Below are 25,662 nucleotides of genomic sequence, written 5' to 3' on the forward strand. Positions count from 1 at the left end.
ATAGATAGCAGAGCAGGGTTTATTTCATGGGCGATTAGGGCCTTAATATCAGTATTCCTATAAGGCTGGTTTTACCTCATCGTTTCTTTTTCCATTCTTCTGATCTATCAGAAGAACAGAGGGGAAAAAAAAACAGGATCCTGTAAAAAAAAAAAAAAAAAAAAAAAAAAAAAAAAAAACACATACTGTTGCATCCATTATGCACATTTGGCATCTGTGCCATTTCCATATTTCCATCTGAGATTCTTTTTTTTTTTGTTTTGTTTTTTAACTGGATACAGTTTTTTTTTCTGTTCTTCAGATCGATGAGAAAAACAGGAAAATAAACGGTAATATAAAACCAGCCCAATATTTCTAAGAACTAAGTTGTTCTCTTTAACCAGAGAGGAAGGAAATGCCAGTTGAGTAAACTCTTATACTTTAGAAGAGTCAGATATACCTCGTCTATTAAAAAAACATTTGGATGGAGGCAGGGGCGTAGCTAAAGGCTCATGGGCCCTGGGGCAAGAGCTCAGCTTGGGCCCCCATTCCCTCAGTGTTTTGTGACCAAGGGCAGGGAAGCATGTAGCCTTCATATTGCCTGAGGCAAAAATTGAAACAGCATCCCCCCTCCCCTCCATTTTGACCTTACCCCTTCCCTCCAGCCAGAGGTGCAACTTGACCTATATGCACTTTCTATAATACCGGTGTATTCTAATGCAGCACAAGGGTCTTTGGGCCCCCTCAGGCTCCTGGGCCCGGTAGCAACTGCTACCTCTGCACCCCCTATAGCTACGCCCCTGGATGGAGGCGTTCTTCCTGCCAAACCAATTGTCAGCAATTGTAATTTGCTCCATTTTCTGAGGAGGCTGTTGAGCATGCTACGGATTCTGAATCCCAGTGTACCTCAGAATGAGATTCGTAGCAGCCTTGTTGAGATATGTTTTGTTATTGTGTGGGAATTTACTAAAATGAGCTTTACGCATAATAGAAGGTGTTGCATCTATTTGACAAAAATGCTCCAACCTACAAGATTCTTAATTTTCTTTTAAAATACTAATTTGTCTTCTGAAGAGAGTGATAATAATGGGGGACTGCTCTCTGAGCCATTTTGGGGGTCCCCTTAACTGTTTTTTGGGATGTCCCCACAGATATTGACATTGCTACAGAGAAGGTGCCTAGCTCCATCACCGCTAGAAAATTTTTTGAGGAAAGTTCTCGCTCTTGCAAGACTTTCTCCACAGGATCTCACTCGAACCCTCGCGAGATCTCTCATTTCTGATGGCAGATGGATCCGGCTACCAGCACCCCCCATTTAACTGGAGCTAGGTGGCTTCCCTCCCACCGAATAAAAAGGGTTTTCCCTTAATGGGCATTTAGCAACTATACACACCTGATTATTAACGGCCCCACCACTGGGACCCCCACAAACACTATAACGGGGTTGCGAAGGCGGTCTATATTGATGTCCTACCCTCAGGATAGGTCATCCATATCTGATCAACACCCGGACCCCACCAATTAGCTGTTTGAAGAGGAGGAGGTGCTCTATGCAAGCACTGCTTCCTCTTCATTACACTGTCCATTGTCTCCCCTGCCCATTGTGAGACAGTGTAATTACAAGTACTTGTCCATTCAAGTGAATCAGTTCCAAGACGACGGGCAGTGTAATGAAGAGGAAGCAACATTCACATGGAGTGTCGCCTCCTCCTCAAACAGCTGATCACTAGCCTGAGGATAGGTCATCAATACAAACAGGCTGCACAACCCCTTTAAGTGCTTAACTCCTTGTTACTTTTGACTGGGAGGAGTTTTCAAAGGCAAGGGTCAAGCCTACATGGTGCTGCTCTATAAAGGGGCATATGGCTGGTATACATTGGTAATATGGCTGCACTCTGGTGTGTCTATATTGCTACCACTGTATGTGGGAGCTTTATTTTACAGCAAGACAATATTATTCACAATTCATTAAAATTACTACCTGTATTGTTTTTATATGCTGCTGTACTCATGAATTTATGTCATCCTTTTCTTTCATAATTTAGAATATTAATCAGTAAAGAAATTAGCAAGTAGTGCCCTTTCTGTTTAGTTGTGCGTAGGTTTATGCCATCAGTGCCGCACATAAGCTCTCCTGCAGCAGCCCACACTATATTCTGAGCTGTGTAAAGAGGTAGTCAGTAAATCGTGTCTTCTTCTATTGTTTCAGCAAGAATTGATATATGAGGTTAAATCTTTAGCAATAATTTCTGATAACATTTTTTAACAGTTGGAGTATGTCTTGTCATTGCCGTGTTGTGCATAGCTGGAATTTCTTTCATAATCATTGGTAAGTTACTGAAAACAACTTTATTTCTAAGAAAACCCTCTTTATTTTTTTGTGGGCTTGTCTTGTGAGAAGTCTATTAACACCCAATAAATTGAAGAAGAGATATTTGAGTGGACATAAAGAGATTACAAAGCATAGCAAATGTAGTAGATACTTAGAATTTTGTATATTGACCACAGCATAAGATTAGTTAATAACTATTATACAAGGCAGTTATGACCAGGAACCTAATGAGGGCCTTTTAAAGATATGCATGGGTTCTTGGACAGAAAACTAGAGATCTAGAGGATGAACTAGCACAGAAAAAACAGACGCTTTTTACTTCCCTACCCGTAAGCATGATATAATCTGGCAAAGTGTACTGCAAATTTATATTTGCCAAAGCACACTCAGTCTTTTAGCCCACAAACAAGTTGTCTCTGAGACTGGGAATCAAATGGTATAACAACAGGATGTAGTATTTTTTTTAATAAACACATCTCCACAGCTGAAATGCATCTGTCATTGCCACCTTAATCTGGCTAGAAGTACTCAAAATAATATCTGTTCTCAAGCCTTTGAAAAATGTATGAAGAACTGTCCAGGTTTCAGTCGTACAAATTTGACCAATTGACAGTTTTGTCCATTCATCCCAGGAGGTTACTGCTCAGACAGAATAGGGGAGATTTATCAAAACTGGTGTAAAGGAAAACTGGCTTCCCCTTAAAGAACCTGCTTCTCTTGAAGCCTAGCAGTTACATATCAGCAGTAATCCATCGTGAGAAAGTGTTTTTGGAGACTGTTCTTTCTCTTTGAAACAGGTATTGCAGAACCATTATTATTTCATACTACAATAAAATATTTAATTAATCTTTATCCTGGGGATAGGTCATTATTATTACATCAGGGAAAGGGGGCCAAGTCCTGGCACCCCCGCCAATCAGCTGTTCCAGGGAGCCACCACGCTCACTAGAGAGCTCTGGTGAGCGCGGTGGACTCTGGGCAGCTCACAAGCACACAGCTGTAGATGTATTGCAGCTCAGCCCTATTTACTTCAACGGGGCTGAATTGCGCCTAGGCCACGTGACTCATGTATGGTGACGTCACATGTCAGGCCTCTCCTAACAGCTGATCGGCAGAGTTTACGGGTGTCAGAGCCCCGCTGAGCTGATATTGATGGCCTGTCCAGAGGACAGGTCATCATTAATGTCATTTCCAGGATAACCCCTTTAATTCTAGAGAAAGGCTTCAGTTATATAGTTAGTGTATTGAAAAAAAATACCTTGTCTATCAAGTTAAACCTTTTATACTTACAAGCCCCATAAAATAGGCCAGTTTTCCTTTACACCGGTTTTGATCAATCCCATCCATTCTATCTGACAGTTGCTACAGTACTACTTGTGTTTTCCATAAATCTTTCATACACTGGATGCACAAGATAAGAATAGTGTAATCATTAGGAAATGTTGTAAGAACTTATGGGGTCATTTATCAAACTGGTGTACAGTAGAACTGGCTTAGTAGCCTATAGCAACCAATTAGATTCCACCTTTCATTTCTCACAGCTCTTTTGAAAAATGAAAGGTGGAATCTGATTGGTTGCTCTGGGCAACTAAGCCAGTTCTACTTTACACTAGTTTGATAAAGGACCCCATTAGTCCCTACTAAGAATTTTACCTGAGCTACTGAGGTTCCATGAATAAAATGTACTTCTTTATTGAAGGTCTCCTAAAAACCTAAAGGCATAAGTGACATTTACAAAAAATTTATAATGTTTTGTGACATATAACAGATTTTTAAAAAGATACCTCAGAGGAGGCCATTTTTAACCGCCTCCGGACCGCCTAACGCAGATCTGCGGTCCGGAGGCGGCAGCTCTGCGCAGAGTGACGCATATACGCGTCATCTCGCGAAAGCCGTGACTTCCTGTGAACGCGCGCACACAGGCGTGCACGTTCACAGGAACGGAAGGTAAGAGACAGGATGTGATTTTTTTAACCCCTAACAGGTATATTAGACGCTGTTTTGATAACAGCGTCTAATATACCTGCTACCTGGTCCTCTGGTGGTCCCTTTTGCTTGGATCGACCACCAGAGGACACAGGCAGCTCAGTAAAGTAGCACCAAGCACCACACCACTACACTACACCCCCCTGTCACTTATTAACCCCTTATTAACCCCTGATCACCCCATATAGACTCCCTGATCACCCCCCTGTCATTGATCACCCCCCTGTCATTGATCACCCCCCTGCCAGGCTCCGTTCAGACGTCCGTATGATTTTTACGGATCCACGGATACATGGATCGGATCCGCAAAACACATACGGACGTCTGAATGGAGCCTTACAGGGGGGTGATCAATGACAGGCGGGTGATCACCCATATAGACTCCATGATCACCCCCCTGTCATTGATCTATCCCCTGTAAGGCTCCATTCAGACATCCGTATGATTTTTACAGATCCACGGATACATGGATCGGATCCGCAAAACACATACGGACGTCTGAATGGAGCCTTACAGGGGGGTGATCAATGACAGGCGGGTGATCACCCATATAGATTCCCTAATCACCCCCCTGTCATTGATCACCCCCCTGTCATTGATCACCCCCCTGTCAGGCTCCGTTCAGACGTCTGTATGATTTTTACGGATCCACGGATACATGGATCGGATCCGCAAAACACATACGGACGTCTGAATGGAGCCTTACAGGGGGGTGATCAATGACAGGGGGGTGATCACCCCATACAGACTCCCTGATCACCCCCCTGTCATTGATCACCCCATATAAGTCTCCATTTAGACTTCTTTTTTTTTTAACAAGTTAGCGGAAATAGATATTTTATTTTTATTTTATTTTTCTTACAAAGTCTCATATTCCACTAACTTGTGTCATAAAATCAAATCTCACATGAACTCACCATACCCCTCACGGAATATTTTTTTTTAGACATTTATATTCCAGACTTCTTCTCACGCTTTTGGGCCCCTAAAATGCCAGGGCAGTATAAAAACCCCACATGTGACCCCATTTCGGAAAGAAGACACCCCAAGGTATTCCGTGAGGGGCATATTGAGTCCATGAAAGATTGAAATTTTAGTCCCAAGTTAGCGGAAAGGGAGACTTTGTGAGAAAATACTAAAAAAATATCAATTTCCGCTAACTTGTGCCAAAAAAATAAAAATTCTATGAACTCGCCAGGCCCATCATTGAATACCTTGGGGTGTCTTCTTTCCAAAGTGGGGTCACATGTGGGGTATTTATACTGCCCTGGCTTTTTAGGGGCCCGAAAGCGTGAGAAGAAGTCTGGGATCCAAATGTTTAAAAATGCCCCCCTAAAAGGAATTTGGGCCGCTTTGCATCTAGGCTGCAAAAAAGTGTCACACATCTGGTATCGCCGTACTCAGGAGAAGTTGGGCAATGTGTTTTGGGGTGTCATTTTACATATACCCATGCTGGGTGAGAGAAATATCTTGTTCAAATGCCAACTTTTCCCATTTTTTGATACAAAGTTGTGTTTTGCCAAGATATTTCTCTCACCCAGCATGGTTATATGTAAAATGACACCCCAAAACACAATTCCCAACTTCTCCTGAGTACGGCGATACCAGATGTGTGACACTTTTTTGCCGCCTAGGTGGGCAAAGGGGCCCACATTCCAAAGAGCACCTTTAGGATTTCACAGGTCATTTTTTACACATTTTGATTTCAAACTACTTCGCACACATTAGGGCCCCTAGAATGCCAGGGCAGTATAACTACCCCACAAGTGACCCCATTTTGGAAAGAAGACACCCAAGGTATTCCGTGAGGGGCATGGCGAGTTCCTAGAATTTTTTGTTTTTTTGTCACAAGTTAGTGGAATATGAGACTTTGTAAGAAAAAAATAAAATAAAAAATAAATCATCATTTTCCGCTAACTTGTGACAAAAAATAAAAAGTTCTATGAACTCACTATGCCCATCAGTGAATACCTTAGGGTGTCTACTTTCCGAAATGGGGTCATTTGTGGGGGTTTTCTACTGTCTGGGCATTGTAGAACCTCAGGAAACATGACAGGTGCTCAGAAAGTCAGAGCTGTTTCAAAAAGCAGAAATTCACATTTTTGTACCATAGTTTGTAAACGCTATAACTTTTACCCAAACCATTTTTTTTATCAAAGACATGTAGAACAATAAATTTAGTGAAAAATTTATATATGGATGTCGTTTTTTTTGCAAAATTTTACAACTTAAAGTGAAAAATTTCATTTTTTTGCAAAAAAATCGTTAAATTTCGATTAATAACAAAAAAAGTAAAAATGTCAGCAGCAATGAAATACCACCAAATGAAAGCTCTATTAGTGAGAAAAAAAGGAGGTAAAATTAATTTGGGTGGTAAGCTGCATGACCGAGCAATAAAGGGTGAAAGTAGTGTAGTGCAGAATTGTAAAAAGTGGCCTGGTCATTAAGGGGGTTTTAGCTAGCGGGGTTGAAGTGGTTAAAGTGTTTAGTGGAATGTGTACATGTGCTCACTGTATCTTGTTTGTATGTCTGAAGGGCAAATTTATGAGGCTGCAATGAACATAAACTAAAAGGGGTTATCCCACAAAAACATTTCTTAACTCATGGGGATAGATGACAAATACATTACTTTTTGTGGGATAACCCCTCTAGGGGTACAGTACATATGTGTGAGCTGCAAGAAGGGGAATTGTTACCGTCTTGTTACTTGTATTTTATTTTGGTTAAAAAAAACTAAAATTCTACAGTTCTCTGAAAAAGTATGCGTCTCTTTCAGATGTTCCCTATCATTGCATGTGTTTAAGCATGAATGGTTTCTGAAGTTTAAAGAAATTTATCTGACAGAGCAAACACATTTTAGGACACCAGTTTATTATTGCATTTACTTATACCTATATTTCCACATTTCAGTATATATCTCTTAGGGCTCATGCACACGACCGTGTCCTAGTCTGGGGCCGCCGCATGCGGATCGCAGACCCATTCACTTGAATGGGGTCCGTGATCCGCATCCGACGTTCCGCAACTTTTTTGCGGTGCGGAGGCAGGGGCAGAAAACCCACAGAAGCACTCAGTTCCTCCGTTCCGCACCGAATCTCCCAAATTGCAGACCCATTCAAGTGAATAGGTCCAGATCCGTGATGCAGGGTGCACACGGCAGGTGCCCATGTATTGCGGACCTGATGTATGCATGAGCCCTTAGGCAGAGTTCAAACTGGGATCCGCACCTATATCAAGAACGGAGCCCCGAAAGTGGTGAAGGGCACACTGCACATGCGCAGCCGTCTTCCATTCAATTTCTAATGGCTCGGCTATTTCCGTCGGGCCCACAGAAGTGAATGGGAGCGGTGGCCGGTCATGCGCTGTGCACTCCCTTTCACTTCTATGGGGAGAGCACTTGGTGGTGGCTGGACCGGAGTCCTCCAGCCACTGCTTTGCAGGGCTCCGTTCGCGATATAGGTGCAGGTCCCAGCGGTGGGACCCGCACCTATAAGACATTTGGGGCATAACCTAGCAATATGCCCCCATTGTCTGAGATGAGACAACCCCTTTAATTATGTTTAATGGATCTATTCATAGAATGAAGGATAACTTCCCAAAATAATTTAACTCATTAAAAAAAATATATATTTTGAGTCCGACGTTCAGGACCCCCACCGATGAGCTGTTTGAGGAGGCCGTTGCTCTCCTATGAGCGCCACATCACATTCATCGGTCACGGCATCTAGGCACATCTCAGTCCCATTCAAATTAAGGGGGGGCTGAGCTGCAATACCAAGCAGAACATTGTGGAGCTCACTGGAGTGAGAAATGGCTGTTGTGTTTGGCCAATAGCTATGTAAAGTGCATAGCCAATTTTTGTCTTTGGAATAAACATGGGAAACAGAATTAACTGACCTAGTCAAAGCTCAGAATCTGAGCAATCTTCCTAAACTAAAGGAGTTTCCCAGTTTAGAAAAAAAAAATAATCCACAAGACTTTTAGAGAATGCTGAGTTAATAGAGCGAGTCCTCTGTGAAGGATCCTGATCTCTTACCCAGAGTAGGGAGTGGTGACAAAGACAATTTTTCACTCTAGAAGACCTCCCCTGTCCTACATAACAAAGACAACTCACTATGTTCCCCTGCGGTATTTTTCAGAGCACTGTTGAATCAGGGAAGATTTAAATTCCAATGTGATAAGTTTCCAGGATGTCTGATATGCAGAGTGGGATTAATCACTTGCCTTCACACAGGGACATTCTACTTGGGTGAGTGTGCGCTGGAGAGACACATCCCTGTCTACGTGCTGGTGCAAGGAGTACTCTTCCTCTTAATGGGATGCACGCTTGTGATTCTCCTTTCAAGTGACAAGTTAATCTTGTTTTTCTTGTTCTTCTGCACACTGTGTATCTTCTGGTTCTGTTGGCTGATATCGGGTAAGAGCTCAAGAATAGATAGAGGTGAGGTACTCACAATCAAGCATTGTCACTGGTCTCTCAGACAGAAATTAGGTGATTGAATGCTTTTAGTTATGATCATTGTGCTCCTAACAGAAGAAACTTGGGCTTTGTAAAAAAAAAATAAAAAATAAGAAAAGTCAGAATTCTTAGCTATGAAAATAGACATTGCCACATTGGCTTCAGTTGTCTCATGACATATACTGCTGTGGCAAGTTATTGGTTGAGATAGTCACATGTTATATACGCCTACGTCACTGCTGCAGTCTGTAAATACAAACTGGAGAAGCAGTGCTGGAAATAGTATTGAAACTGTTGTTTTGATTTAAAGAGTCAAAGCTGTACTGTAACTGAGCGTGACTAAGGACAGTCTGTCTTCAGTGCTTTACTTACGTTGAACCCCTCAGATGCCGCGTTCATCTCTGATCGCGCCATCTAATGTACAAATTGAGGCCTTTCAGGGGTTAAAAAAATAATAATAATACTCACTTCATCCTTTTGAGCTCAAAGAGGCTGCCGCACACATCTTGATTGAAGATCCCACGTGGTGCGTGATGACATCACACTGGCTGGCACGGTGACGTTGTACATGGAGGCTTCAATTCGCTCAACACTATTCACAACCTTCTGAAAATTTAAAAAAAGTTCTGCTAAAATGCTATATATATATATATATATATATATATATATATAATTTATACAGAATATATATATATATATATATACACACACACACACACACACACACAGTACAGACCAAAAGTTTGGACACACCTTCTCATTCAAAGAGTTTTCTTTATTTTCATGACTATGAAAATTGTAGATTCACACTGAAGGCATGAAAACTATGAATTAACACATGTGGAATTATATACATAACAAAAAAGTGTGAAACAACTGAAAATATGTCATATTCTAGGTTCTTCAAAGTAGCCCCCTTTTGCTTTGATTACTGCTTTGCACACTCTTGGCATTCTCTTGATGAGCTTCAAGAGGTAGTCACCTGAAATGGTCTTCCAACAGTCTTGAAGGAGTTCCCAGAGATGCTTGTTGGCCCTTTTGCCTTCACTCTGCGGTCCAGCTCACCCCAAACCATCTCGATTGGGTTCAGGTCCGGTGACTGTGGAGGCCAGGTCATCTGGCGCAGCACCCCATCACTCTCCTTCATGGTCAAATAGCCCTTACACAGCCTGGAGGTGCGTTTGGGGTCATTGTCCTGTTGAAAAATAAATGATGGTCCAACTAAACGCAAACCGGATGGAATAGCATGCCGCTGCAAGATGCTGTGGTAGCCATGCTGGTTCAGTATGCCTTCAATTTTTAATAAATCTCCAACAGTGTCACCAGCAAAGCACCCCCACACCATCACGCCTCCTCCTCAATGCTTCACGGTGGGAACCAGGCATGTAGAGTCCATCCGCTCACCTTTTCTGCGTCACACAAAGACACGGTGGTTGGAACCAAAGATCTCAAATTTTGACTCATCAGACCAAAGCACAGATTTCCACTGGTCTAATGTCCATTCCTTGTGTTCTTTAGCCAAAACAAGTCTCTTCTGCTTGTTGCCTGTCCTTAGCAGTGGTTTCCTAGCAGATATTCTACCATGAAGTCACACAGTCTCCTCTTAACAGTTGTTCTAGAGATGTGTCTGCTGCTAGAACTCTGTGTGGCATTGACCTGGTCTCTAATCTGAGCTGCTGTTAACCTGCGATTTCTGAGGCTGGTGAATCGGATGAACTTATCCTCCGCAGCAGAGGTGACTCTTGGTCTTCCTTTCCTGGGGCGGTCCGCATGTGAGCTAGTTTCTTTGTAGCGCTTGATGGTTTTTGTGACTGCACTTGGGGACACTTTCAAAGTTTTCCCAATTTTTCGGACTGACTGACCTTAATTTCTTAAAGTAATGATGGCCACTCGTTTTTCTTTACTTAGCTGCTTTTTTCTTGCCATAATACAAATTCTAACAGTCTATTCAGTAAGGACTATCAGCTGTGTATCCACCTGACTTCTCCACAATGCAACTGATGGTCCCAACCCCATTTATAAGGCAAGAAATCCCACTTATTAAACCTGACAGGGCACACCTGTGAAGTGAAAACCATTTCAGGTGACTACCTCTACCTGTATGCATGGTCACATGCTGGAGGTTACTGGGAGATTGCTTTGAGTCGGACCTTGCGCACCTGTAATTCGCCCACTGGCTCCTGGTATTGCCCATACGGCCCAGGTAGGTTTAGCGTTAGGTTCCCGAGCTACTTGAGAAACCTTGGCGCGGTGCTCGGGCTCAGACATGTCCTCCAAGCAGGATATGTTGGCTAATTCTCAATTTTACACCAGTACGAGGGTTAGTAAGACCGCATAGTGCACCTGTCTTTGTTTTTGTTATGTTATTAAGAAATCCCACTTATTAAACCTGACAGGGCACACCTGTGAAGTGAAAACCATTTTAGGTGACTACCTCTTGAAGCTCATCAAGAGAATGCCAAGAGTGTGCAAAGCAGTAATCAAAGCAAAAGGTGGCTACTTTGAAGAACCTAGAATATGACATATTTTCAGTTGTTTCACACTTTTTTGTTATGTATATAATTCCACATGTGTTAATTCATAGTTTTGATGCCTTCAGTGTGAATCTACAATTTTCATAGTCATGAAAATAAAGAAAACTCTTTGAATGAGAAGGTGTGTCCAAACTTTTGGTCTGTACTGTGTGTGTGTGTGTATATATATATATATATATATATATAAATATGAAAAATTCCGCAGCACATCCAATTTGTAAAAAAGTAGAAAAAGGCTTTATTCACCAGACACGCAACATTTCAATCCCATTGAGAGGATTGAAACGTTGCATGTCTGGTGAATAAAGCCTTTTTCTACTTTTTTACAAATTGGATGTGCTGCGGAATTTTTCATATTTATACTTTGGAGGTGGATCGCCCCCACAGCCGCTGGCACTCCGACTGCACTTGTCGACAGTGGTGCTGCCCACGCCATCTTTATATAAATATATATATATATATATATATATATATATATATACACACACACACACACACACACACACGTTGCAAGAAAAAGTTTGTGAACCCTTTGGAATGATATGGATTTCTGCACAAATTTGTCATAAAATGTGATCTGATCTTCATCTAAGTCACAACAATGGACAATCACAGTCTGCTTAAAACTAATAACACACAAATAATTAAATGTTACCATGTTTTTATTGAACACACCATGTAAACATTCATAGTGCAGGTGGAAAAAGTATGTGAACCCTTGGATTTAATAACTGGTTGAACCTCCTTTGGCAGCAATAACTTCAACCAAACGTTTCCTGTAGTTGCAGATCAGATGTGCACAACGGTCAGGAGTAATTCTTGACCATTTCTCTTTACAGAACTGTTTCAGTTCAGCAATATTCTTGGGATGTCTGGTGTGAATCGCTTTCTTGAGGTCATGCCACAGCATCTCAATCAGGGTGAGGTCAGGACTCTGACTGGGCCACTCCAGAAGGCGTATTTTCTTCTGTTTAAGCCATTCTGTTGTTGATTTGCTTCTATGCTTTGGGTTGTTGTCCTGTTGCAACACCCATCTTCTGTTGAGCTTCAGCTGGTCGACAGATGGCCTCGAGTTCTCCTGCAAAATGTCTTGATAAACTTGGGAATTCATTTTTCCTTCGAAAATAGCAATCCGTCCAGGCCCTGACGCTGCAAAGCAGCCCCAAACCATGATGCTCCCACCACCATACTTCACAGTTGGGATGAGGTTTTGATGTTGGTGTGCTGTGCTTCTTTTTCTCCACACATAGTGTTGTGTGTTTCTTCCAAACAACTCAACTTTGGTTTCATCTGTCCACAGAATATTTTGCCAGTACTTCTGTGGAACATCCAGGTGCTCTTGTGCAAACTGTAAACGTGCAGCAAAGTTTTTTTTTGGACAGCAGTGGCTTCCTCTGTTTTACATATTGTAGATTTGCTAACAGCATATGCCAGAGACTTTTGTAAGTCTTTAGCTGACACTCTAGGATTCTTCTTCACCTCATTGAGCAGTCTGCGCTGTGCTCTTGCAGTCATCTTTACAGAACGGCCACTCCTAGGGAGAGTAGCAGCAGTGCTGAACTTTCTCCATTTATAGACAATTTGTCTTACTGTGGACTGATGAACAGCAAGGCTTTTGGAGATACTTTTATAACCCTTTCCAGCTTTATGCAAGTCAACAATTCTTAATCGTAGCTCTTCTGAGAGCTCTTTTGTGCGAGGCATCATTCACATCGGGCAATGCTTCTTGTGAAAAGCAAACCCAGAACTGGTGTATAGGGCAGGCCAGCTGTAACCAACACCCCCAATCTCATCTCATTAATTGGACTCCAGTTGGCTGACACCTCACTCCAATTAGCTCTTGGAGATGTCATTAGTCTAGGGGTTCATATACTTTTTCCACCTGTACTGTGAATGTTTACATGGTGTGTTCAATAAAAACATGGTAACATATAATTCTTTGTGTGTTATTAGTTTAAGCAGACTGTGATTGTCTATTGTTGTGACTTAGATGAAGATCAGATCACATTTTATGACCAATTTGTGCAGAAATCCATATCATTCCAAAAGGTTCACATACTTTTTCTTGCAACTGTATATATATACCAGTGTGTGGATACAACCTAAGAGCCTATTTATCCTGTAGTTATAATATGGCTATAATAACCTTTAGTGCAAACATTTTGCCAGATAGATGACATTTAGCATGCCATTATTGTTATGTTTTGAAAGTCTTATATGCATCTAACTCTGACTTTATCTTTTAGGAAGCATTTGGGTTTTCCGTCACTACCTTTCGTACCACGAACAGTGCCATGATGTTTTGTACCTCTTTGCATTTTGGACCCTTATTGTACAGTACATTGGCTTAGGTATTGCGTTTTTGGCCTCGTTCATTTACTGCTGCTTTTTTTGTATCATGCTGTGGGCTTGTTTGGCTGTTCATGGTTAAACAAAAGAAATTTGAAGAAGTTGCTACATTTCGGTACCAAGTCCTGAACAGAACTTTAACAGAGGACTGAGGAAAGTTTAATTCTAAAGGGATATGGAATTAACTTTATATATGATGCAAAATGCATAAAAGCCATTGAATGATCTTGAAGGGCTGAAATTCCCCAATTTAGTTAACACGCCTGGTCATCAAAACTATTGTAAAACAGCAATAGAATGACCAAAAGAAGCTCTGTGGTGAATGCTGCTGCCGATGGAGAGCACTTGGTACCCTGCTTTGTGGAACTGTAAAGCACTTGTTTAATACAAGCCTAAAAACTAGTCAAGGGGTATCCAAGACCTCAATATCTCAACACTGTGCATGATTGCTACTAATTTCATTTGCACTTTAATGGCTTCTCATGGAAAACAGCCAATTATGTGCTTGCTGCATTTCAGTTCATATGTTTTTAATTATTTAAATAAAACCAGCACTTTTTTTTGCAAAACCCACTTGTCAGCTTTTAAAACACAAGACAGCAAAAGAATCATTAAACATTCATTGTCATTTACAAAGGGAACAAAATTTAAATAACAAAAAAGATGATTATTCCTTAGTATTACCTTAAAGAGAACTTAACCAAAAAGAGCAAAATTACAGCATACAACTCACCTGGAAAACCATGCACATTTCTGGATCCTTAAACTTTTTGGTAGCTCCACTAATTTTGAGGCAATTAAACGAAAAAAATAAAACCACAAAAACATGCATATGAGTTCATACTGTACCAAATCAGTGACCTTCTCTGAGAAGCTAGCCAAGGGAAGGAGATGAACTGTAGAATATACAAAGGTAAAGGGGTTTGCTGAGACTTAAATACTGATGATCTATACTCTGGTCCGACACCTGGGAACCCCAATGATAAGCTATTTGAGAAGGTGGCGGCATTTGCATTAGTGTCGTGGCTAGTGTTGAGCGAAGTATTCAAAAATTTGATTCGGTTGTTTCACAGAACTTTACAAAAAAATTTGCCTTGTGACGAATTACTTTGTCACGAAGCATATTTTTTTGTAAGTAGTGGGTGCAATGACAGGGAGCGGCGATTGCATTGCCCCACATCATTGTACCCCTCAGATGCCGCATTCATAGCTGATCATGGCATGTGACAGCAATAATACAGTATAAAATAAAATAAAAAAAATTACATTAAACTTACCTCATCCATTTGCTTGCGACGGGCCGGCGCGAAATCTCGGCACGTGATGGCGGCCGACGTAATTACGTCCTTACGGGCCGTGTGAGATTTTGCGCCAGATCTTCAATCAAGATGGTGGCGCTCAGCCTGTTGCAAGCAAATGGATGAGGTAAGTTTGATGTAACTATATTATTGCTGTCAGATGCCGCTTAACACTAGTCGGGGGCTTTTCCCAGCTTTCTATAGGCCAAGTGATGACACATTCGATGGTCACATGGCCTAGCCACAGCTCAGCCCAATAGAAGTGAATGGGGCTGAATGTGATACCAAGCACAGCCGCTATACAATGTCTCGGGTGTTGGACCCCCACGATCAGATAATGATAAAGTATCCAGAGGATAGCTCATCAGTATTTAAAATTTAGGAAAACCTTTTTTAAACAAATTATCGGTCTACTTTATAAAGAAAGTCTCACCTTCAAAATCAATAGCAAAACTTGCAATTTCTTTACTAAGACCTCTGCGCTTTCTGAACTCAGTTGAGCTGGTTTTATCAGTGATTAGTGTTGAGCGAACTTGTGTTTTAAGTTCGGTGTCTAAAGTTAGGGTTCGGGTTATCGGAGTATCCCATTATGGATTACGCTACCACGGACCATAACGGAATTTAGAATCCATAATGGGATACTTCGATAACACGAACCCGAACTTTAGACACCGAACTTAAAACACAAGTTCGCTCAACACTATCAGTGATCAGTGTATACACATACTGTTAGTCAACTGCTGTGCTAAAAACTATAGGGCACATTTATTAAGACCGATGTTTTAGACTCCGGTCTTAATAAGCCCTATACCTGGTGGTGGATCTGCCGGAGTTATGTAGAGGCACCAGCCTTGCGGTCACCTTCCTTGCGGTCTTACATTTAGACCATTTTCTACGCCTAAAACAGGCATAGAAAATAGTAAATGAGACGGGCCTACTAGCCCACCCCCTTCCCTTTCCACTTTTTATACACCTTGCGTATGCGGGAGAATTTGCAGATTGCGGCGCAAAGGACATTTGCACCGCAATATGCATCAGAAATACTCCTAAGGCTACTTTCACACTGGTGTTTTGAATTCCGTTTGTGAGATCCGTTTCAGGGATCTCACAAACGGTTCAAAACTGATCAGTTCAGCCCCAATGCATTCTGAATAGATAAGGATCCGTTCAGAATGCATCAGTTTGGCTCCGTTCCGCCTCTATTCCGCTCTGGATGCAGACACCAAAACGCTGCTTGCAGCGTTTTGGCGTCCGCCTGGGGATGCGGAGCCAAACGGATCCGCCCTGACTTACAATGTAAGTCAATGGGGACGGATCCGTTTTCACTGACACAATATGGTGCAATTAAAAACGCTGCTTGTAGCACTTGTGTGCGTCATGGGAACGCAATGAAACGGAACGGAATGCATTCTGGTGAACGCCGTTCCCTTCAGTTCTGTTTTGTCCCCATTGTCAATGAATGGGGACAAAACTGAAGAGCTTTCCCCCACTATTGAGATCCTATGACGGATCTTAATAGCGGAAAGCGCAAGTGTGAAAGTAGCCTTAGGCGTATTTCTGTTTGATAAATGACCCCCTAATTTCTCCAAAGTGGGCAGCGTGAGTAAGGAAGTTGTCCAGTAACAGTACCTTTTAAATGCAGGCTGGCAGCTGATCAGTTCAGTTCTGTCTTCTGGAAGTGATCAAGAGTGCGGCTGAATTCTGGATGGAGTACTTGGCTGAACAGCTGCTGGTGGACATGGTTGCCAGTGACAAAAAGTCTGTGTTGGGGGATTCCTTGCACCAGCTAAGCAGTATTGTGGATCTTGATAATTTGTACTTCTCTCATAGAGATCTCTATCTTCTGTTATAGACTAGATTAGAGGATGCATTAAAGGGAACCTGTCACCATGAAAATGTGAATTAATCTGCAGGCAGCATGTTATAGAGCAGATTAGTATATAGTTTTGTGTGAGAACATCCAGTATAACTTGTATTTCATTTCATGCAATTCCTGCTCATTCTGGGCTTTAAAGTCAAGGAGGCGGAGCTATCAGTGATTGACAGCCTCAAAATATGTGCAAGTTATCAGCATTCCAGATGATGCCACGTTTCAGCTAGGTATTAGCCTTTTTCAAGCATTCATAAACACTGGCATCACCCAATTATGGTGACGTCATATCCGTGTCATTACACAATGCATAGCAGGGCTCTACCATAGTGAGAAAGTATTAGCCTTCCCTCTATTACAGAGATCGTGGTCAATCACTGATAGCTCCGCCTCCCTGACTTCAAAGCCCAGAATGAGCAGGAATTTAAATGAATGAAAAGTCTTACTGAATCTTTTCCCATTAAACTATACATCAATCTGCTCAGCTCCTCCTGCTCTATAACGTGCTGCCTGCAGCTCAGACAACATTTTCAACGTGACAGGTTCCCTTTAGAAAATCCATCCTGAAGGTGGTAAGCAGCATTGTGCCCCATAATTACAAAAAAATATATAGTCTTAGAGGAAATCAGGCAGTTAACAAACCAAATCTGGTAAACAGAAAAAAAAAAAAAAAACACATTAATAAAGTACTAATATATAATAATACATGATGTACACTACAGTATAACTACAATCAAAGGACAAAATGAAAGACCAAAACTGCCACAGGAAAGAAAATGTCTAAAGACTCAAATTACAAAATTATGAAATCAGCTCACATCTTTATTGTGTAATTAACCTGAATAAAAGGCATAATACAAAAACAAATAAAAAGCAGATGCGCACCTACCACACTGGTGTCTAGTAAGACGGGACCCCACTGTATTTAAAAAATTCAGCAACATCTAACGGTGGACAATACTATAGAGCATGTGTAACATGAACTAACCATGTCCTCAGGCACTAAATAACAGTATACCACTAACTAAATATAAATTAGGCATAGATTCAAATCATAGTAGCGGTATACCAACCAAACAGGACACTCAGGAGCCCAGGGGGTGCATTGAGTTGACATTTTGCTTGGCAATATAGGATTAAAATAAGTCAGACATGGATATTGCAGCCAGGGCAAACACAATTAAATGGGATTAGAGTTACAGGAGTACAAAAACCAAGCTATAACACAGGAGGCGATGAAAAACAGTAATAAAGTACAATATACAGAAGCATCACTAGACCATACATGGGATAATTCATTGCTATAATCTGTAAAGAGCTACAATGCCAAATAAACACCCCTGGGACTGTAAATCACTAGGTATATTCAGCCATATAGTGTACATATCAGAGACAAGTACTATGCTCAGGATTCTGGAGACCAGGCTTTAAGGGAACCCGTCACCTTGAAAATACAGCGCAATCTACACACAGCATGTTATAGAGCAGGAGGAGCTGAGCAGGGGGATATACAGTTTTATAGGAAAAGATTCAGTATTTTGTTCATTAAACTCCTGCTCTTTTTATGTTTAGGATTCATGCGGGTGACCTACTCAGTGACATGACTAAGCCTATAGAGAAGGCTGTCAATCAGTGAGTAGGACCACCCACATGCTTCCTAAGTACAGAAAGAGCTAAATGTTTAATAACCTACAGATGCACCACTGGTCAATGAGACCAAAGAAAGTCCCTGTAGGGGTCTACTAATTTGGAAAATTTAAGACATATACTTTATTAAGTTCACTTAAAAGGGGGGTTTATAGATGCCCCAAAATACCACACATTTTAAAACTGTCAGACGGCAATGCAAATTTGTGTAAAGGCTTACTTTTCTCTCATTTAATAAGAGAGATATAATTGTGCAGGTGGGTAGTTGGTAACAGTTAACCACACTTTGGATATATCCCTATTTTTTGGTGTCCTGGGACCTGGGCCCAAGTCCCGACTACCAATCCGTGTTATAACAATTAGGTTCCTTTGCACTGATACCACAACACACACCACACTGATTCAACACATACTACTGAAGCCCTACTACTGAGTAGGGTTGACACATTTGCTGCCGACTGATCTAAAAAAAGAGCGCCTAACACTAGTCCCCACCCGACATGTTTCGCCGCGATGCGGCTTCGTCAGGGGTTTGGGGTATCAGCCAAATACTAGCTAATACCCCAAACCCCTGACGAAGCCGCATCGCGGCGAAACATGTCGGGTGGGGACTAGTGTTAGGCGCTCTCTTTTTAGATCAGTCGGCAGCAAATGTGTCAACCCTACTCAGTAGTAGGGCTTCAGTAGTATGTGTTGAATCAGTGTGGTGTGTGTTGTGGTATCAGTGCAAAGGAACCTAATTGTTATAACACGGATTGGTAGTCGGGACTTGGGCCCAGGTCCCAGGACACCAAAAAATAGGGATATATCCAAAGTGTGGTTAACTGTTACCAACCACCCACCTGCACAATTATATCTCTCTTATTAAATGAAAGAAAAGTAAGCCTTTACACAAATTTGCATTGCCGTCTGACAGTTTTAAAATGTGTGGTATTTTGGGGCATCTATAAACCCCCCTTTTAAGTGAACTTAATAAAGTATATGTCTTAAATTTTCCAAATTAGTAGACCCCTACAGGGACTTTCTTTGGTCTCATTGACCAGTGGTGTATTTGAGGGTTAATTCCCGAGGGTCTTACTAGGGCCTAATTTTTCTATTTAATAACCTACAGGTTTCAGAGTATATTTTCCCATAAAACTACAATATATATTAATCTGCTCAGCTTCTCCTGCTCTAGGACATGCTGCCTGCAGATTGCACTGGATTTGCTTGGGGACGGGTTCCCTTTAAAGGGGTATTCCCATCTCAGACAATGATGGCACATCACTAGGATATGCCATCAACGTCATATAGGTGCGGGTGCCCTCCAAAGTGAAGAAGAGTGCCCTGCGCAAGCGAGTCCACACTCTGTCCACCGTTATGAGAGTTCTGAAAATAGCCAAGCGCTGGCTCGCCTATTTTCGGTGGTCCCATAGTGGTGAATGGAGATGCAGTCGTGCTTTTGTTGAGCGCTCTCCATTCACCACTACGGAAGTTCCAAAAATAGCTGAACATGCTCAATTGGATATTTTCAAAACTTCCCTAGCAACACGCTCTCCTACCCTTCAAGGGTACCCGTTCTGGAGACAGGAAAGGGTCCCAGTGAATTTCTTAAAAGATCGATTCGGCTGATTCGCTGAATTTCACCAAAAATTACTTCGTCACGAAGTAGCGGGTGCAATGACAGGGAGCTGCGATTGCGCTGCCCCCATCATTGTGCCCCTCAGATGCCACGTTTATACCTGATCGCGGCATCTGAGTGTAAAATGAACAGGTTTTTTTATTTTTATCAAACTTATCTCCTCCATTTGCTTGCGACAGCCCGGCCGCCGCCATCTTGCTTGAAGATCTGTGACATCTAAAGATAACTGTCTCTTTGCTTTATATGTGTTGGAGATTTCCTGCCTCATCAATGTGCAAGCTCAGAATGACATAATTGCTCACTGCTGTCCTGTATTGAGCGATTCATACAAATCAAATCTCCAAAACTTCAGCCCCATTTAGAAGACAATTGTTTGGGAAATTCTAAATGAATTTGATTCTATAAGAATAGATTTGCTCAGCTCTATCAAGTATGTAACCACATGTGCCCTGGGAACTAGGGAATACAGTGCAACTTGACAAGGCTCATAGAGCTGAACTTTAAAAAAAAATTGTTTTTGAAACGGTCATTGACTTAATGGTCCTACTCCTTAGTTTCCGACAATTTCTTTATTTGAAAGAATCAGGATAAATTTGATTTGCCTAGAAGCTGCATTTCCTCGTGCTTTGTGTCAGCGAATTGATTTAACCTGAAATAGTATTTAAAAAAATAAATAAATTCTAACTTACCTCGTCCATTTGCTCGCGATGGGCCACCAGCCTCCATCTTGATTGAAGATCTCAGCTGGCGTGATGACAATCTCTATCCACACAGGATTTCGGAGTAAACGATCTCTACCTATGTTAATGGTGAAACTTCTTTCCTTTAGATGTAGAAGATGCTATCTTGTCATGGTTAGATAGGTCTAGATAGAAAAAGATCTTTAGGAAGTCTTTAGTGCCATCTAGGGCTAAGACGACAAGTAGGCCAGGGTAGATACACGCCTAAGGCACCACCTCACTACCTCTAAAGGAGGGAGGGGGGGGCACACCTTTACTTTAGTAAAAAATAACTTTCTAATTTAACAAATAAGTGAGTATGGCCCTCGTAGCACTAGCAGTACTCGCTGCACCCTGGTGTTCTTCTCCAAGCACCGTCGCTGCACAGTGTCCTTACAGTGTTAGGAAGTAGTGTGTGCACTATAACATCACGCTGTACGACGTCGGGTCACAGAGCAGCAGGGGCGTGTAGAGGAAGAGCATGGTAGACCAGGAACAGCGGAGCTCAAGAATAGATGATGTTCTTTTTTTTGTCTGGTCTGAGGTCTGCAGGGGATGGTGGTGAGGATAACTAAGGCTGGGTTCACATCACCATTTATTTTTCCATTCTCCTGATCCATTAGAAAAAAAAACTGATCCTGTATTTTAAGCATTTGTTATGCTCAGTTATGCACATTTGGCATTCATTATTTTAGATGGAAAAAAAGAAGAGTCCTTCACGCAGGACTATTTTTCCATCTAAAATAACAGACCTCAGACGGAAATTGCTAAAAGGATGCCAAATGTGCAGAACAGCTCAATGGATACTTAAAATATAGCATCCGTTTTCTTCTTTATTTTTTTTGTTTTGATGAATCAGAAAAACTAAAAACTAAACGGTGATGTTTATGGGAACCAGGCGTAAAAAAGGTTTGAGAGGGTAATTTGTCACTGCCAAAAACTAAGGCTGCTTTCACACTAGCGTTCGCTGGTCCGCTCGTGAGCTCCGTTTGAAGGAGCTCACGAGCGGACCCGAACGCAGCCGTCCAGCCCTGATGCAGTCTGAATGGAGGCGGATCCGCTCAGACTGCATCAGTCTGGCGGCGTTCAGCCTCCGCTCCGCTCGCCTCCGCACGGACAGGCGGACAGCTGAACGCTGCTTGCAGCGTCCGGGTGTCCGCCTGGCCGTGCGGAGGCGTGCGGATCCGTCCAGACTTTCAATGTAAGTCAATGGGGACGGATCCGTTTGAAGATGCCACAATGTGGCTCAATCTTCAAGCGGATCCGTCCCCCATTGACTTTACATTGAAAGTCTGGACGGATCCGTACTAGGCTATTTTCACACTTAGCTGTTCTATGCTAAAAATAATGCAGACGGATCCGTTCTGAACGGAGCCTCCGTCTGCATTATTATGAGCGGATCCGTTCAGAACGGATCCGCCCGAACGCTAGTGTGAAAGTAGCCTAAAAAGGACAGATAGCAATGCAAAAGGTTAACTGCTCTGTGGCAGAAATAATATGGAAACTATCATGTCTGTCCTACATCATAAGCCTGAGTAGCAAGCTATATAAAGGGCAAACCACTGTTTACAGGGTTAAATAACAATGGTCTGCCTTGCTGCCCTACATCTGCAGACAGGTTTACCTGCTCAAAGAACTGCATCTTATGTCGGAGCATGGTGCTCCATCTGATGTAGGACTGTTGTCATATTATATCTGACCCCCGTGGATTACTCTTCCCTCCAGCTGCTTGTTATATCCATCAGTAACTGATACACAAAGTTTAAAGGGGTTCCGTCGCCTGAAAAATGGGTATTAGGCTGGCTGGCATTAGCGATGTGCTAATGTCAGCTGAACATAACCATTAGTGCCATCTCATTGCCGCTGTTATTGAGAAAAACAAACTTTTATAATATGCCAATTAGCCTCTAGGGGCGGGCGTTGCCCCTGCTCCTAGAGGCTCCGCTCTCCCACCTCTGGCCATGCCCTGCTACACTAGATTGACAGGGGCAGGCATCATTGGTCTCCTACTACAGGCCCTGTCTGCCATGTAAATTTCACGCCATTCGGTGCAGCGAGGAAGCTGGCAGCCGGCGAACGCCCTTCACTCACTGCACCGAATACTGAACGGCACGAGATTTACACTGCAGAGAGGGCCGGAGGTAAGAGACGAATGATGCCTGCCCCTGTCAATCTAGTGTAACAGGGCGTGGCCAGAGGTGAGAGAATGGAGCCTCTAGGAGCTGAGGCAACGCCCCCCCCCCCTGCTCCTAGAGGCATTAATTAGCATATTATAAAAGTTTGTTTTTCTCAATAACAGCAGCAGTGAGACGGCACTAATATTTATGCTCAGCTGACATTAGCACATCGCTAATGTCAGCCAGCTTAATACCCATTTTTTAGGTGACAGAAACCCTTTAAGATCAGATTTAGTATATTGTGCTGAGGCTGGAGGTAACCATGTGTGAGGGGGTGATTAGATTTGGGGATTGATAGTTTGGGCTGATGTGCTTTTGCAATGGGTGGCCCCCCAGGGCAATGGAGTCCCAGTGTTTAGGAAGCTGAGTGATACATTGTGGCCCTAATAGTTTGTGTTACAGTGCTCCTACCTGGATACTGTTGCTCCCCAGGGTTAGGCTTCGTAATAACAAAGGAGCTGTAGTTGGTAGAATAAGTAGCGTCCAGACTTGGTGAAGTTTAATGTTTTTACTTGAATAAACTTCCAATAAACTTGTGTCATCCAAACAACGTTTGATCTTTCTCTTGGCTCTTGCAGGCTAAGGGTAAACTAGCAGGTAAACATACATTGCTTCTTCTCTCACTGCTGTGCTAATCTCTGGTTACTGGACTTTCTAGAGGTTCTTGTACCGTTGAGTGTGGTGCCTTTGGCCGTTGACCCCCATTGTAATTCTCAGTCTATGAGCTGCAAGGAGTCAGGTTGCCTTACAACCTGCTTCCAGGGGAAAACGTTCCCTCACGGCGCCTTGTCTGGTCTTCTTCAAAGTCTCAACTCCCTACAGCTTCATGTAACATCTCCCTTGGTGAGAAGGACTAGCCCACTTCTGCCCAAAGGGGGTCCGGGGGGCCTGTGGAATGGTAAGCTCCATTCTGACTAGAGATGAGCGAAGTTATGAAAACTTCAATTTGGCTGCTTCGCCAAATTTCACAAAGAAATTCGCTTTGTGACAAAAAACATTTCTTTGTAAGTAGCGGTCACAATGACAGGGAACGTCGATTGCGCTGTCCCCCGGTCATTGAACCCCTCAAATGCCACGTCCATCACTGATCGTGGCATCTGAGATTAAAAATAAGGGCTTTTAGGAGTTAAAAAAACATGCCTCATATGTTTGAGCGTGAAGAAGTCACTATCTTGATTGAGGATCCTCCGCGAATTCTCACACGGTGCGTGGTGACATCATACATTACTTTACACGAGATGTCGCGCAGGATCTTCAATAAAGATTGCCAATACGGCCTCTTCGCGGTCAAATGCATTAGGGGAGTATGTTTTTTTTCTTTTTTTTTACTCCATTTCAGAGAAAATTGATTCGTTAGTCCAAAACACAAGGAATTTCCGCTTCACGGCAAATCAAATTTTGCCTAAAATTCGGATTAAAGTCCACTTCGGATATTTCAATTCACTCAACACTAATTCTGAGGAAAGATCTCTGCCAGATACACGCCCATCTGCTGGACAACCGGGCACATTACATGAACACAACAGTTTTTGCATACAACAAAATACTTTCTGCAAACCAATACAATGGCGACAGGCAGGCTTGTCCCTCTGGTTCAACCACACTTTAATAATATTTTTCATGGCACCTAGTGCCTAAACATGTACACTACCCGTCTCGGTGAAGTCGAAGAGAAGTTGCAGAAAACTACTGAGGAAAACATGAGAAGGATGGCCACTCCATTTTTAATTACCACATATATTTGAACCAATTTCAATAATCATGTTTTGTTTGGCAGATGGCAAAAGTTAGAGTGGGAGACGGGTTTAAATTAATTTGGGGTCTGTTAAGATCTGTACAAGTTTGGGGGCTGATCTGGGGGTCTGTATGAATTTGGGGACTGATCTGGGGGGTCTAATCTGTGTGCAGTTTGAATGTGTGGGGGGTTATCCAGGCTCTGTATTAGAAACATATGGGGTTTGATCTGGAGGTAGTCATTAATTTTAGCATGCAAATTTTTATTTGGTTGTCTCTTTGGAGGTCTTTATTCATTTTGAGGTCTGTATTAATTTTAGGGTCTACCTTGATTTTTTATTTTTTTTTATCTATCTGTCTGGGAGTCTGTATTAAATTCTAGAGTTTGTCTAGAATTCTGTATAAATTTTTGGGCTTGTATTGATTTTGGAGTCTGTATTAAGGAGTTGTCCAGCCATGGATAATTTACTTTTGAAGCTGATTGGAATGTCATAAAATAATAAAACTAGTGATACCTTTCTGATCCCCCGCTGCATTCCTTTCACGGTTTCCAGCATCCTCGCTGGTCTCTGCACTCGGACATATTACCGCTGCGGGCAGTGGTTGCAAAACAAGTGGCAGGGATTAGTAAGATATCACTTCTTTTATTACTTTATCACATTCTCAACAGTTTAGAAGAAAACTAAGGCTACTTTCACACTCGCGTTTGGTGCCGATCCGTCATGGATCTGCACAGACGGATCCGTTCAGATAATACGTCTGCATCCGTTCAGAACGGATCCGTTTGTATTATCTTTAACATGGCCAAGACAGATCCGTCTTGAAAACCATTGAAAGTCAATGGAGGACAGATCCGTTTTCTATTGTGCCAGATTGTTTCAGTGAAAACGGATCCTTCCCCATTGACTTACATTGTGTGTCAGAACAGATCAGTTTGGCTCAGTTTCGTCAGACGGA

General features: G+C 42.2%; 1 protein-coding gene across 6 annotated transcripts in view; it reads left to right on the forward strand.

Annotated features, from left to right (window-relative positions):
* The window catches only part of LOC122920840 (transmembrane protein 272-like), a 115,504-nt gene extending 101,296 nt beyond the window's left edge, over nt 1–14,208 (forward strand). For 5 of the 6 annotated variants that reach the window (XM_044270601.1, XM_044270598.1, XM_044270597.1 and 2 more), the window contains exons 4-6: nt 2,249–2,308; nt 8,532–8,738; nt 13,537–14,208. In XM_044270601.1, coding sequence (XP_044126536.1) covers nt 2,249–2,308; nt 8,532–8,738; nt 13,537–13,721 — 452 coding nt within the window. In that variant the 3' untranslated portion in view covers nt 13,722–14,208. The remainder of the gene's footprint in view (nt 1–2,248; nt 2,309–8,531; nt 8,739–13,536) is intronic. The other variant, XM_044270602.1, reaches the window with a different exon arrangement.
* The last annotated feature ends 11,454 nt before the right edge of the window (nt 14,209–25,662 follow it).

The sequence above is a fragment of the Bufo gargarizans genome, chromosome 10 (genome assembly GCF_014858855.1).
Source record: "Bufo gargarizans isolate SCDJY-AF-19 chromosome 10, ASM1485885v1, whole genome shotgun sequence".
NCBI lineage: Eukaryota > Metazoa > Chordata > Amphibia > Anura > Bufonidae > Bufo > Bufo gargarizans.